Source organism: Plecotus auritus (assembly GCF_963455305.1).
Source record: "Plecotus auritus genome assembly, chromosome: 6".
In the NCBI taxonomy this organism is placed as follows: Eukaryota; Metazoa; Chordata; class Mammalia; order Chiroptera; family Vespertilionidae; genus Plecotus; species Plecotus auritus.
The window spans coordinates 62375544-62388567 of NC_137773.1; the positions used below are offsets into that span (position 1 = coordinate 62375544).

A 13024-nucleotide genomic window follows, 5' to 3' on the forward strand; every position below is an offset into this window, starting at 1 on the left:
AAGGTTTGGCCATTTTATTATTCTGGATTATTTGTAGATATTTTTTTGGCCAATTGTTATTGCTTTCACTTAGGTGTTAATCAAAGATGGAAAAATGTATGGGAAACAACAGTAACAATCACAACACCAATTGAAAGGTTAATATGTGCCAGGCACTGTTCTAAATTCTTTATTGTGGTCACTTAGCTATCACAACAACCCTTTTGGGTACGTGTTGATATTTCCATTTTATAAAATGCGGAAACTCAGGCACAGAGAGGTTGAGTAATTTGCCTGTTATTAGAGTACTAAAGAGGAGGAACAGGACCCCATTTTGACCTTCTACAGTCTCCTAGCATCTGCACTTTTAACCCTAGGAGCAAGAGTTTCTTTTCAGTGTAGAGTTGATTAAAAAGATCTAAACCCTTTGTAACTGAATTATTAAGGCTTGAGTAAATATAACAAGATAATTCATTATATTTTAGAAAAGAAAAATAATATTCTTATATATAGTATATTAAATAATTCAAGTATCTGTGTCAGATCTTTATTAAGACTCTTTCCTGCTTAGGAATTTTCTCTTCTATATAAAACGGTGAGCTCAACAAAATGTTGCATAAATATTTTATTTTGGAGAAAGAATTGTTGGTTGCATAATTTTTGCAGCCTGTTTTTCATTTTGTTGTATAAAACCCCCCAAATGCCAAGAACTCCTGTGTTTTATTTTGTAGACTAGTGTGTGGTAAGGTCAGGATATAAACTTAGGGGCTATTTAGAATTATATGAGACATTTTAGATGCTTGATAAAACTCAGAAACAAGAACCAGGTGTCAAAGTGTAGATATTTCACTGTACGCAGAAATGTGTACTCTATTAGTTGCTAGGTGATTTAATTGCCAAATTTTTTAATTGCCATATTTAATTGACTGAATTAGATTGAGTGAATGTAGAACATAAAATGAAAGGTTATTATGAAAGCCAACTTTTAGTCTGTTGTTTGAAAGGGACTCTTCATTAAAGCTTGCTTGAAAACAGTACATAATGTCTATTTTTCATAATGTGCCCATGAACCTCTATTTACCATAGTCACATAATTAAATAGTCAGATTCATTAATTTGGTTTTAGAGGGAGAGATTGACAGTACATATAATGGGAAAAGTAGAATGTAATTATTGGTCTTACTAACATAATTATAGCTCATATTTGTACTTGAAGAAGTGTTTCACATCTAATGCCACATTTTTTATATTGCTGACTCTATGAAGTAGTTAGAAAGCTGATAGGATCTGCACTTTACTGGAAAGGAAAATAAAGTTATAGAGACATGAATTGATAATTAAGCACAAGCAGATCTTCAGAATAAAAGGCAGAACTAGACCTTAGAATTTCACTCTTTCCAGTGAATTTCCAAATGACCACACATTTCAAAGAAGGTGATTGCTGAATTCTTAAAATTTTTTAAATGACATTTTTATTTATATACTTGTATAGTTAACTCTGTTTCCAAGTAGGGTAGTAGATTAATGCTATGAACCACCCAAAGATTATAGGTCCTCTTCGATGCAAATATTCTTCAGGAGCTATGGCAATTTTACACATAAAATTTAAAATCATCCGTCACGTGAAAAAGGAATGGGCATTGCCCTGGCCAGTGAGGCTCGGTTGGCTGGAGCATCATCCCATGCACCGAAAGGTCACAGGTTTGATTCCTACTCAGGGCACGTATCCAGGTTGTGGGTTTGATCCCCAGTTGGGGTACGTATGAGAGGCAACTGATACACGTTTCTCTCTTGAATCAATGTTTCTCTCTCTCTTTCTCTTTAAAATCAATAAAAACATATCCTCAGGTGAGGATTAAAAAAACAACTAAGAAACTATCACCCTTTTAAGAAAAAATGTAATGAGCATCAATTAAATAAAAGAAAGGATAAATGGAAAGAACAACAAAGGCATTTTACAAATACATTTTTCCAACCTATCTTTACCATGTGTCAAGTTAAATTCCTAAGATAAAATAATTATTATTAATATATAGGGGACTAAGAGTTTTATCATCTATTTTTAATAAGATGTTTATTTTGTGAACCTGTGTGACATAATCAGGAAAACTTATAATAATAAACTTCTTATAGTAAACATGCATACCAGAAATATTTATATAACCCAGAAAAAAATCTTCTCTTATGGTGTGCAAATACAGATTGTGCCTTATTTTGACCTCTGCAATTGTTCGTTTCTACTCTTTGTCAACAGGGTCCTCGAGAAGTAGTTCTTTGGCTTTCGGTACATCATAAAGAGAAGAAGGCACTGGAAATTTTTTCAAGAGAAATTGCACCAGCAGGGACTGGGATGGGTAAGCATATATATGTTTATAGTTGCAGTTCTGACTATCCCTTACTTTCTAATCACCATCATCAATTATAATATTCATTAATTAGACCTCTGAGTACGCGTAATAGTGGATTTAGGTGATGATCCCAGACAAAGCAACCTGGTAAAGTTTATTATAGGTTTGCTGTGCCCATGTTACCACCCCAACCTGGGTTCCAGTTTCCCTACGTTAGGATCCTTTTTCCCCAGCATGGACTCCTCTGGTGCCCTCTGAACAGGTCCCGTGCTGCCCTGTGCCACTCCACCCCCGGCCCCGACACACAGGACCCTTTCCTTCGGTGCCCTGGCTTTTCCCTCACAGCTGAAACTGACCTGCCACCTTCGCAGGACAGGGCCTCTCAAGGCTTTAGATTTGCTAATCCAGTGAACTTACCCTATCGTGGGGATATAACTTTGAAAGGCCATGAATTCCCACATTGCACATATGGAGAAATGTGGCTTAGGGAGGGAAGTAGGTAAAATGAGAGAAGGCAGATGCCCTCCTTTGGCTCCTAAGAAGAGAAGTAAGATTTTCTAGTAATGTTAGTGTCGTGGGGAAGAGTTCTGTTCCTTTTCCACTACCTTCTTTTTCCTCTACCCACGATGAGAAATGGAGGGGGGAATTGAATATTGGCAATGCAAGACTTACATTTTAAAACTAATACAAAGCAAAAGTGAACAAGTGCGACTACCTTAAACAAAAATACTTCTGCACAGAAAATAAAAAAACAACCTATAAAACAAGAAGGCAGCCTATGAAATGGGAAATATTTGCAAACCATATGTCTGATAAAGGGTTAAGGAACTTATACAATAAACAGCAAAAAACCCAAACAATCCAATTTAAAAATAGGCTGAGGAATAGACATTTTTTCCAAAGAAGACATACAAATGGCCAACAAGTACATGAAAAAATTGCTGAATATCACTCATCACGAGGAAAATGCAAATCAAACCACAGTAAGTTGTCACCTTACACTTGTTAGAATTATTTTAAAAAGAGTGAGATAAATGCTCCTCAAGAAAGGGGATTGGGAGAGGGAGAGAGACAGAGACAGACAGAAAGGAAGAAAAGGAAGGAGGGAGGCGAAGAAGAAGGATTGGGACAAAAATGTGAACATATTTAAGCTGCAAAGTAACACACATGAGCAAAATGCAAAGTGATCTCAATGAAATATTTGTACAGTATATATATATACATATATATATATATGTGTATGTATATATATATATATATATATATATATATATATATATATATATATATAAAATCTAGCCCTGTCTCTTCTCAGACTGCCTATTGCTCATCACTTTACTTTTTTATTGATGATTTGGAATTGCCATTTTGAACATATGAACTGCATAGACTGATACTCCCTCTATAGTTTCCATTAATCTTCAGGTTTGAGAGAAATAAAATCCATAATGTGTTTCACTATTTTTTTAGTTTGTGATGCAGCTGAAAAACAGTTTCTAAGTGATACTGAATTTGGGAAGGAGTTTAGGGATTCTGGGTACTATTAAATATCCTCATTCTAGGACAAATTTTTTGTTACGGTTTCTTCTAATGGAACAATCACAGCACACAGGCACAGCGTGAAGCAGCTTGACACAATTTTACATCCTGCATAATGAGTTGCCAGCTTTCTGCTTTCAGTCAGTATCTGTGCCTTTGCTGCTCCAAGCCCTACTTCCCCAGTAATTCAATCCCACATTGCAGATTGCAGCACCCCATTTCCAGGTGTCAAATTCTATATAGGTCAAGGTTCTAGATCTCAAACAGAACTCAAGTTAGTTTAAATAGAAAGAGATTTATTGAAAGTTATTGTCTTCCAGAATCTTAGGAGAACCATTGAACCAGTTTGAATACTACTCCATCAACACAGACACACACACACACACACACACACACAGATTGATTCTGCTGTATCAGGCAGGTAGTGTACTGTGTGTCAGAGTCCACCTTAGTTGTCTCAGAAGAACACAGGGCTCTACCACCCTGTTCCCCAGCAGATACCAACTCCCTGCATGCAATGCCCACCTCTCATTGGTCATTTCTCACCCAAGTCCTGGTTAGATGCCTATGCTTCCCAGGAACTTAGGCCACATGCCAGCACCCTAGCTACAAGAAGACTGGGAAATGTTGGAGTTAGAATGAGTGAGGGTGAGCCAACCTGCAGGATTGGCCACAGTTCCCTGCTTCCTTACAATTTCATTGTGAGACTTTAGGCAAGGTGCTTACCCCTCTCTAACTAATCCATTTTCCTAATACCTAACATGAGGATTTGGGACCTCATGGATTCCAAGAGTCTTTACAGTAATGCAAATCTGCATCTGCACTAGTTACAATTTTGGCTTCCAGTGATGGAATCCTTACAATAACTAGTGAAAGTAAGTCAATGGGATTTATTGACTCAGCACTTAATTGTGGGAAGAACAGGGCTGAAGCTGGCATTAGCAGTGTCTGTCTGTCTCAGCTGGCCTCTCACTGTCTCCCCTCTCTGCTTTGTATAAAGACCAGCTTCTCCATGAAGCTAGAGCAGCAGCCCCTGACCACTCCAAAGCTCATATCTGAGATCATAGAGGAAAAGAGTTCTTTCCCAGACTCAGTTTTGAAGGTCCCAAGAAGGACTCTTTCAGGCAAGCTTGGTTTGTGTGCTTGCTCTTGTGGGCAGAGGCGTGGAGCAAGCATGTTAAACTGTTGGCTGGCGAGTTTGACATGCTTGCAGTAGAGTCTTTAACCAGAGAAGGGGTCCCATAGGTGTGGCCGCAAGAGAATTGGTTTGAGCAGTCAGCCACTCCAGTCTGTGACCAATACAGATTCTAAGATGTGGGGTTCATTTGTTTTCAGGCTTTCATTTTGCGAATCTCAATGTTGTGGAGGATTTAGTAGATGATACAAACACCATATAGATTGAGCAACTGCAAACAGGGAGTTTAAAATTTTATTATAGAGATAAAGCAAATAGAGGCATATGAAGATTTAACCATAACAAACAATATAATTCTTTCAGGGAAAGATTTGAAATCTAAAAGCAGTTGAATTGGAACTTGAAGGGATGCAGTGGTTTAACAGTTTTGCCAGGCATTTTTCCCCAAATTATATTCCCAGACCAAATCATATTTGGCTTGAAAGATCATTGGTAAAATATAACATTAATATTTTTTCTTGAATTTTTGGCCTTCCCTTTTTTTCTCAGATGTTGACTGTGTTGGTATATAATATACTGTGGAGAGTACATTATTATACTGAAATATATTTTGTCTTTAGCAATCAATATGATTTTATACTTTGATTTTATACTTTATGAACATAACTTGTATAACAGGGAGAAAATCTACCATTTTCTCCTTGAATCAAAGACTAGGTGGCTCATCTTAAAATTTATGTGGAATGCAGATAGCATTTTGAATATTAGGTTCTATTGTATTGGCAATTAGATTGTGGGAAATGGGTGAAAAGTTCCAGCTAATCAATGTGATGGTCTTTTGGTTCATCATACAAATGAACTTCCTGGTTTTATAATCTGAAGCACATGCATATTAAGTAGAGAAAACTAATTGCAGTAAATCCTGGCAGTAATCTGGATATTTCAATAATGTCTCATTGTTATTTCTGAATTTACTTGTAACACTGTTACATAAGGGTCTTATTTTTAAGTTGTTTTAGTCTTGTTGGCCTCTCTCTCTGATGATTAATTTAGAATGATTGAATCAGATTGTGTTTAATTAGATTTTATACTTATACGTCATGTCAAAGCTCTTAAGTGTATCTTGTGCCTTTTTTCTCGTGGGCAATCCATATAGATGTACCAGTAAGTGGTTTGTGCATATTCTGACGAACTCTTTCTTCAAATTTCTATTGCAATAGACAACGAGCACTTTATACTCCTTGCTTTCTTGGCTATAAAGACCACCTTCTCTACGAAGCTGAAGCAACAGCCTCTGACAGCTCCAAGGCTCACATCCAAACCACTCTGAGATCAGAGAGGAAAAGAGCTCCTCATTCCCAGACTGTTTTGAAGGCCCAGAAGGACAACCTGACCACCCTATTTAAGATTGCCTAAATGTCCTGTCACCTTTCCCTGCTTTATTTTTCTTGAGGGCACCTATCACTATATGACCTACTTTTAAAAAATTTGAATTACAGTTGATATACAATATTATATTAATTTCAGGTTTACAACATAGTCATTAGATAAACATTTACATAGCTTACAAAGTGATCACTAAGGATGCTACTGATGACCTTGGCAAAAACACTTTCAGTCAAGTGGCTGGGGCTGAATCTAGATGCAGCAAGTTGAGGGATATCATTGCTTTTATCATGAGAAAAGTAGTTTGCGTGAATAAATAGGTCTTACGTATGAAAATGCTATGCTTGAATATGGAGTTGAGTAAAGATAAAGAGAGGCCTGTCACCACACCTGAAGCAGCACCTCTCCGAGTCACTCTCTAATCTGTTACCCTCCTTATTTTTATCAACCACTGGCTGCAATTATGTTATTTCTTGGTCATGTCTTTACTGTCTGTATCTCCCATCTAACATGTAAGCTCTCCAAGGAGGGCGAGTGATTGTTACCATTTACTACCAACTCTCCAGTACCAAGAATCGTGCCTGGCTCATAGGGGATGCTCAATACATTTATGTTCAATGAAGGCATGAATGAACTAGGTGCAAAGGACAGCAAAGTAGAACTGGGTGAATGTATCACTCGGAAGGGCTAAACCTCACTTAAAGGGAACCAAATGGGTACCTTGAAATACTTTTTCTCCTTTGTCATTATTTGAATGCATAATCTTAAGGTCTTACTCTTTAATATGATGGCTAATTCTTATAATAAAATAATCTTGTACAATGCATTATCCTGATACGAATTAGCAAATTTTTCTTAAGGTGAGAGTCAAGATTCTAGAAAAAAAGCAGAAATGGATGTTGAATAAATATATAGATAGATAGATATTATTTTAGGGTTAAATAACAAACTGAGAGAATAAGCTTTAGAAATAAGTAAGGTCTTTTTTAAAGGCCAACAATTTAGCAAAATTTTGAATGATCTTTACAGTGTAACAGACTGACATACCTCAATGTGAGGTTGGGGGATGAGAAGAGATAAACCAAAGAACTTATATACTTATATGCATGGCCCATGGACATTGGCAATAAGGTAGTGAAGGGGTAGGAGTTGCATGGAAGGGGGGGGAAGGGTAGGGGGAATGGGATATATCTATCAACAAGAAAAAAAATATTTTTAAAAATACAGTGTAATTTCTAGAATGAGCAATGAAAAAACAACTATGCTATCTTATTTTACATACAGAGAAAGAACTAAATTGGCATTGTGTACATACTGGATATCAGTTTTAGATATATATGTTTCTTAATAATCAGTGCCAAGTTTGCATAGACCATAACTGGCTCGTGTATATTTTTGGTGGTTGATAATACTGTAAATATTAATTTGACACTTTTACTTTGCTTTATTTCTATGTCTTTTATTTGTAAACAATCATGAAATCTCATGTGGCCCAGATAGCAGGAGTATGCAATGGGGACTTACTGCTAGGAATTTAAGCAGAATTCAATAACTATAAAATATTTCTCTAATAGGAAAAGAATAAGAAAAACCCTCTCTTGACCTTTGTTTCACATTAAAATGACCGGAGTTTGACACCAAAATGACAGCTGGTTAAAGCAGCTTGAGATTTCAAAGTGCTTGAGTATATATAAATATTATGACCAATCTCATAAGTGTGTTGGAAAACGCTTTAAGAAAGGTCCTTGGTTTAACAGTTTGCTACATCTTGGTTTTATCCTCTGACTTTAGAAGAAATAGAATAATTAAAGACATGTAGTTGAACTCAACAGAACCAAGATCGGAGGTTAATACTGTGAATGCATATTACCATGTTGTGCACAAACCTACGGCTCAGATCCTTGTAGTTTGGTGATATGACAGATACCGCTCCAAATTAACTTTGTGTCAATAGTAATAGCACGTAGAAAATCCATCACTAAAATTTTGTTTTGCCACTTCCTTTTCTGTAACAGAACATGTTAGGGCAGAGGGAACTCTCAGAAATCAAAGTAGGTCATGGACAGGTCATTTCTATGCTCTGGTCTCATGGGAATCAAAAGGGCATATCTACTGTCAAGCCTCTACTCCTGAAAATTCTCTTGACTTTATTTTTTAAATCTCATTCAAGCTACTGCTTATCCTAAACATGTATCACTCGGAAGGGCTAAACCAGACCCTGTTTTGAAGGTCCCAAGAAGGGCTCTTTCAGGCAAGCTTGGCTTGTGTGCCTGCTCTTGTGGGCAGAGGAGTAGAGCTATTGGAGTTTCTGTGCAGCTCTCTGTGGGCAAGAAAAACTTGGGATGACCCAAGTGAAAAGAATAGGAAGCAAGATTAATAAACAAAAGTCACAGTGATGAAGTTTGTTATTAAACAGAACAGATTAAGATTATCGGCCACACAGAGTTCAGGCAGAAGCTTTCCCATGAGGCTTGCAGCATTTCTAAAAGGCATTGGCATCAATTAGTGAAGAATTAATTCAGAAACGTGGAGGTTGAGTGGGGATATGTCATCTGCGTGTGAGTGTAGATCTGGGGAGCAGAGAAAAGGCTGTGCCAGTCTCCTGCAGTCGGCATGGTTGGCATAGATTGAGATTAATGATTTTATTTCTGTTTTTTTTTATTTTTACTTAAATATTTTTTATTGATTTCAGAGAGGAAGGGAGAGGGAGAGAGAGATAGAAACATCAATGATGAGAGAGAATCATTGATCGCCTGCCTCCTGCATGTCCCACACTGGGGATTGAGCCCACAACCCAGGCATATGCCCTGACTGGAAATCGAATGGCGACCTCCTATTGGCTAGTTCACAGGTCAGTGCTCAACCACTGAGCAACACTGGCTTGGCTATTTTTTAATTTTTAAAAAAATAGTACATGCACATGGTACAGAATTCAGACACTGCAACAAAATCAAATGAGAATTAAGTCAGCTTCTCACTTCAACTCCCAGTCCCCAATTCATTCTCAAGAGTCAATACTTTTTATAAATCCTTCTATGCTCTATGCATAGACAGGCATTTATATACAACTTTTTCCCCCCAACACAAACAGTAGTATTATATACAACATCTCCATTTTATGCACAGATAGCATGCAAGTCATATTATTCTAAACCTTGTTTTTTTAACCTAATAGATTATAGTTTCATTCCTTTTAATTTCCTCAATTCCTTTTAACAGCCACATTATATTCTGTCCTATAGATGTGAAAATTCCCTGCGATGGACATTTAAGTTGTTTCAAGTCCTTTGGTTCTATAAACCATCATTCAAAAACCCGGAAATCACCCTGACACTCTCCTCTCTCTCTTTCTCCACACCCAGTGTGTGGCCAAGATTCTGTGCAACATATGGTGTGCATCTCTTCCCTCTTGCCACCTCCACTGCCATACCCCCAACCATTTCTGACATGGCTTACTGCATTAGCTTCTCACTGGTCTCCCTGACTTCACTCTTGCCCCCTTCAAGTCATTCTTCACATGCAATGAATGTGAGCTGTTCTCATCATAAGAGAAAGGCAAACTACAATGAAATGCCATTTTCCATCTATCCGACTGTCAAATTTCAAAAATTTGAATAATATAGTGCTTTTGTAAGGGCTGTAGGAGTATAGGCACCCATACATTACTGGTGGGCATATAAATTAATTCACTCAGTTTGGGGAGCAATTTGGCAATATCTATCAAAGATTAAAATTATGTAGAGCCTTTATGATCCACCTGTCTATTTCAGGGAATTCATCCTTCAGATATCTTACAGAAGGGCAAAATTATATATATGATTTAAAATAAACATGATTTAGCCTGGCCAGTGTGGCTCAGTAGTTGAGCATCAACCAAGGGACCAAGAGGTCCCTGGTTTGATTCCTGGTCAGGGCACATGCCCAGGTTGTGGGCTTGATCCCCAGTAGGGGATGTGCAGAAGGCAGTCAATTGATGTCTCTCGCTCATTGATGTTTCTATCTCTCTATCCTCTCCTTTCCTCTCTCTCTAAAGTTAATTTAAAAAACCCAAAACAGTTAAGCCCTAGCTGGTTTTCCTCAGTGGATAGAGCTTCAGCCCATGGACAGGAGGGTCCAGGGTTCACTTCCAGTCAAGGCTACGTACCTTGGTTGCAGGTTCCCCAGCCCTGGTCGGGGTGCGTGTGGGAGGCAACCAATTGATGTGTTTCTCTCTGTCTCTCCCTCTCCCTTCTACTCTTTCTAGAAATCAATGGAAAAATATTATCGGGTGAGGACTAACAACAACAACAAAAAATAGTGAAACATGATTTAAATTAAACAATGGCATATCTGTACAATTGAACATTATGCAGCTTTTGTGAGCTGATATGAAAAATGCTCCAAGGTAGTTAAGAGACTAAAACAAAATGCAAAACAACATGTATGCTACAATTTTTGTTAAGAAGTAAAGAAAAGTATGTTTGGTTCTGGGACAGAAAGCTGGGTGGTTATAGGACAGCTGTGAGAGGAAGATGATAATGTATTTACCCTTTCATTGAACTTAATATTTAGTTTATACATTGAAGAGGGGAAAAACATTGTTTTTAAGAGTGATCTTGCCAAAACAGGTTTGGCTCAGTGGATAGAGCATCGGCCTGCGGACTGAGGGGTCCTGGGTTCGATTCCGGTCAAGGGCATGTACCTTGGTTGCGGGCACATCCCCAGTGGGAGGTGTGCAGGAGGCAGCTGATCGATGTCTCTCTCTCATCGATGTTTCTAGCTCTCTATCCCTCTCCCTTCCTCTCTGTAAAATATCAATAAAATATATTAAAAAAAAAACAAAACAGTGATCTTGCCTAGCCGATGTGGCTCAGTGGTTGAGCATGGACCCAGGAACCAAGTCACTGGTTTGATTCCTAGTCAGGGCACATGCCCAAGTTTCAGGCTCTATCCCCAGTAGGGGGCGCGCAGGAGACAGCTGATGATGTTCCTTTTTCATTGATGTTTCTATCTTTCTATACCTCTCCCTCTCTCTCTACCTAAAAAATCAATAAAATCATATTAAAAAAATAAAGAATTATCTTTACAAAGTCAAAATATGGGCACATGGCTTCTCTGTTTAGCATCCTTCTGTGACTCCCTTGCATTAAGGAGAAAACCCAGTCCAGGACCACATGTCCCCACTTGGGCCAGCTTTTGTCTGTCTCCCCACAGAGTCTGCTGGGGACTTCTTTCTTGTTCCCCACATTGCAGCCCTGCTTTCAGTGCCTGTAACATGCCATGTCCTTTTCCACCTCTAGAATGAGAAAGTATATGCACCTTTGTTTTTCCCTGCTGCCTGAAATGCTTATTTCCTTTGCTTATTCTCTTCTTTCATCAGTGACTTCCACTGAGAAAACGTTTCCAGTCTAAATTAGGTTCCCTTATTAGCCTGCCTCATAAAAGGATGCAATTACATATTTATTTGTATGGATTTTACTTAGTGTCTGCTCTGAGTACCACTTTTTACTTTAGCAGAAGGGGTAGTGGAAAAACTCAAGGAATCTGAGTTCTGATCACTCGACTGCCTAACTGTGGGCTTTCAGAGAATCGCTTAACTTCTCTGGACTTCAGTTCTCTCATCTGTGAAGTCAGAAAACTAGACGAATTGACTTCTAAGGCCCTATAATTTATAGTATTGAAATATATGAGGATATAGTATAAAGTGAAATATACGTAAATGTTCAATGCTGGTTGTATTCTTAATATAATGTGAAATTCACCTAAATATTGCATGCTTGCATACAAGAATTTTATATTATAAGTGACAGTTTAGTTGACCTTTTTCTTCTGAGTAACTTTGCTTTATGATTATTTCCCACGGTATAGTTTCTTAATTCCTTCCTTACCTTTTACAGATGTGTCAGCTACCTAAATATCCAGATAACATTCAAAGATGAACTTAATGTGCAGACAAGATATTCTTATATGCCAAACCCTTATTGTTTTCCTATAATACTCTCCTTGCCATATTTTTATAAGGCACTATATTTTAGCCAACAGTATCATTTGAGTTATTAGATCATATAAGTCTTTTCTCATTCTTGTTCCTAATTAAATTGTAAATCCACTAGGTGGTGTATATGGACAAAGAGAGAGAAAAGTTAGTACCTTTTTCTTCTCTATAGCTCAAGTTTAAAAGTTCTGTTTAAGAAGGCTAACATTTCTGATTATGTTTTGGTTTTTGGAGCAAGGAGAAGCTGTCCCTATAAATAAAAAATCCACAAACAAACAAAAACACAACCAAAAAGGATTTCCTGCAATAAAGTTTAAGGTTTCCCTTGGCTGATAAAAGAGTTAATTCTATAAATTGAATATTTAAAACAGAAAAATGTAGCCAATAAGTACAATGTTATTCTATTAATGTGATGAAAATTGTTTGCTTTCTTATCTCTTTCAGCTATTTCAGTTGTAATAATAACTTGATTCTATTCCATATGAATTTTTAATTGTCAAATTATTCCTCCATTTACTGATACTTAATTATGAATTCTGGACATTGTTTTAACTTTCATTTTCTGAAGAGCTTAATAGCTCCCTGTGTTAGAAAATTAATCCTTTGTTACAGTGGACCACACTGAGGTTATATTATACCATCAATCAAACCCTTATATTGTAA

The 13024-nt window shown here is 37.3% G+C and overlaps 1 protein-coding gene across 1 annotated transcript in view; it reads left to right on the forward strand.

Annotated features, from left to right (window-relative positions):
* The window catches only part of LOC308250944 (uncharacterized protein), a 92389-nt gene that overhangs the window by 32788 nt on the left and 46577 nt on the right, over positions 1-13024 (forward strand). The window contains exon 13 of the mRNA XM_080673920.1: positions 2234-2333. Coding sequence (XP_080530046.1) covers positions 2234-2333 — 100 coding nt within the window. The remainder of the gene's footprint in view (positions 1-2233; positions 2334-13024) is intronic.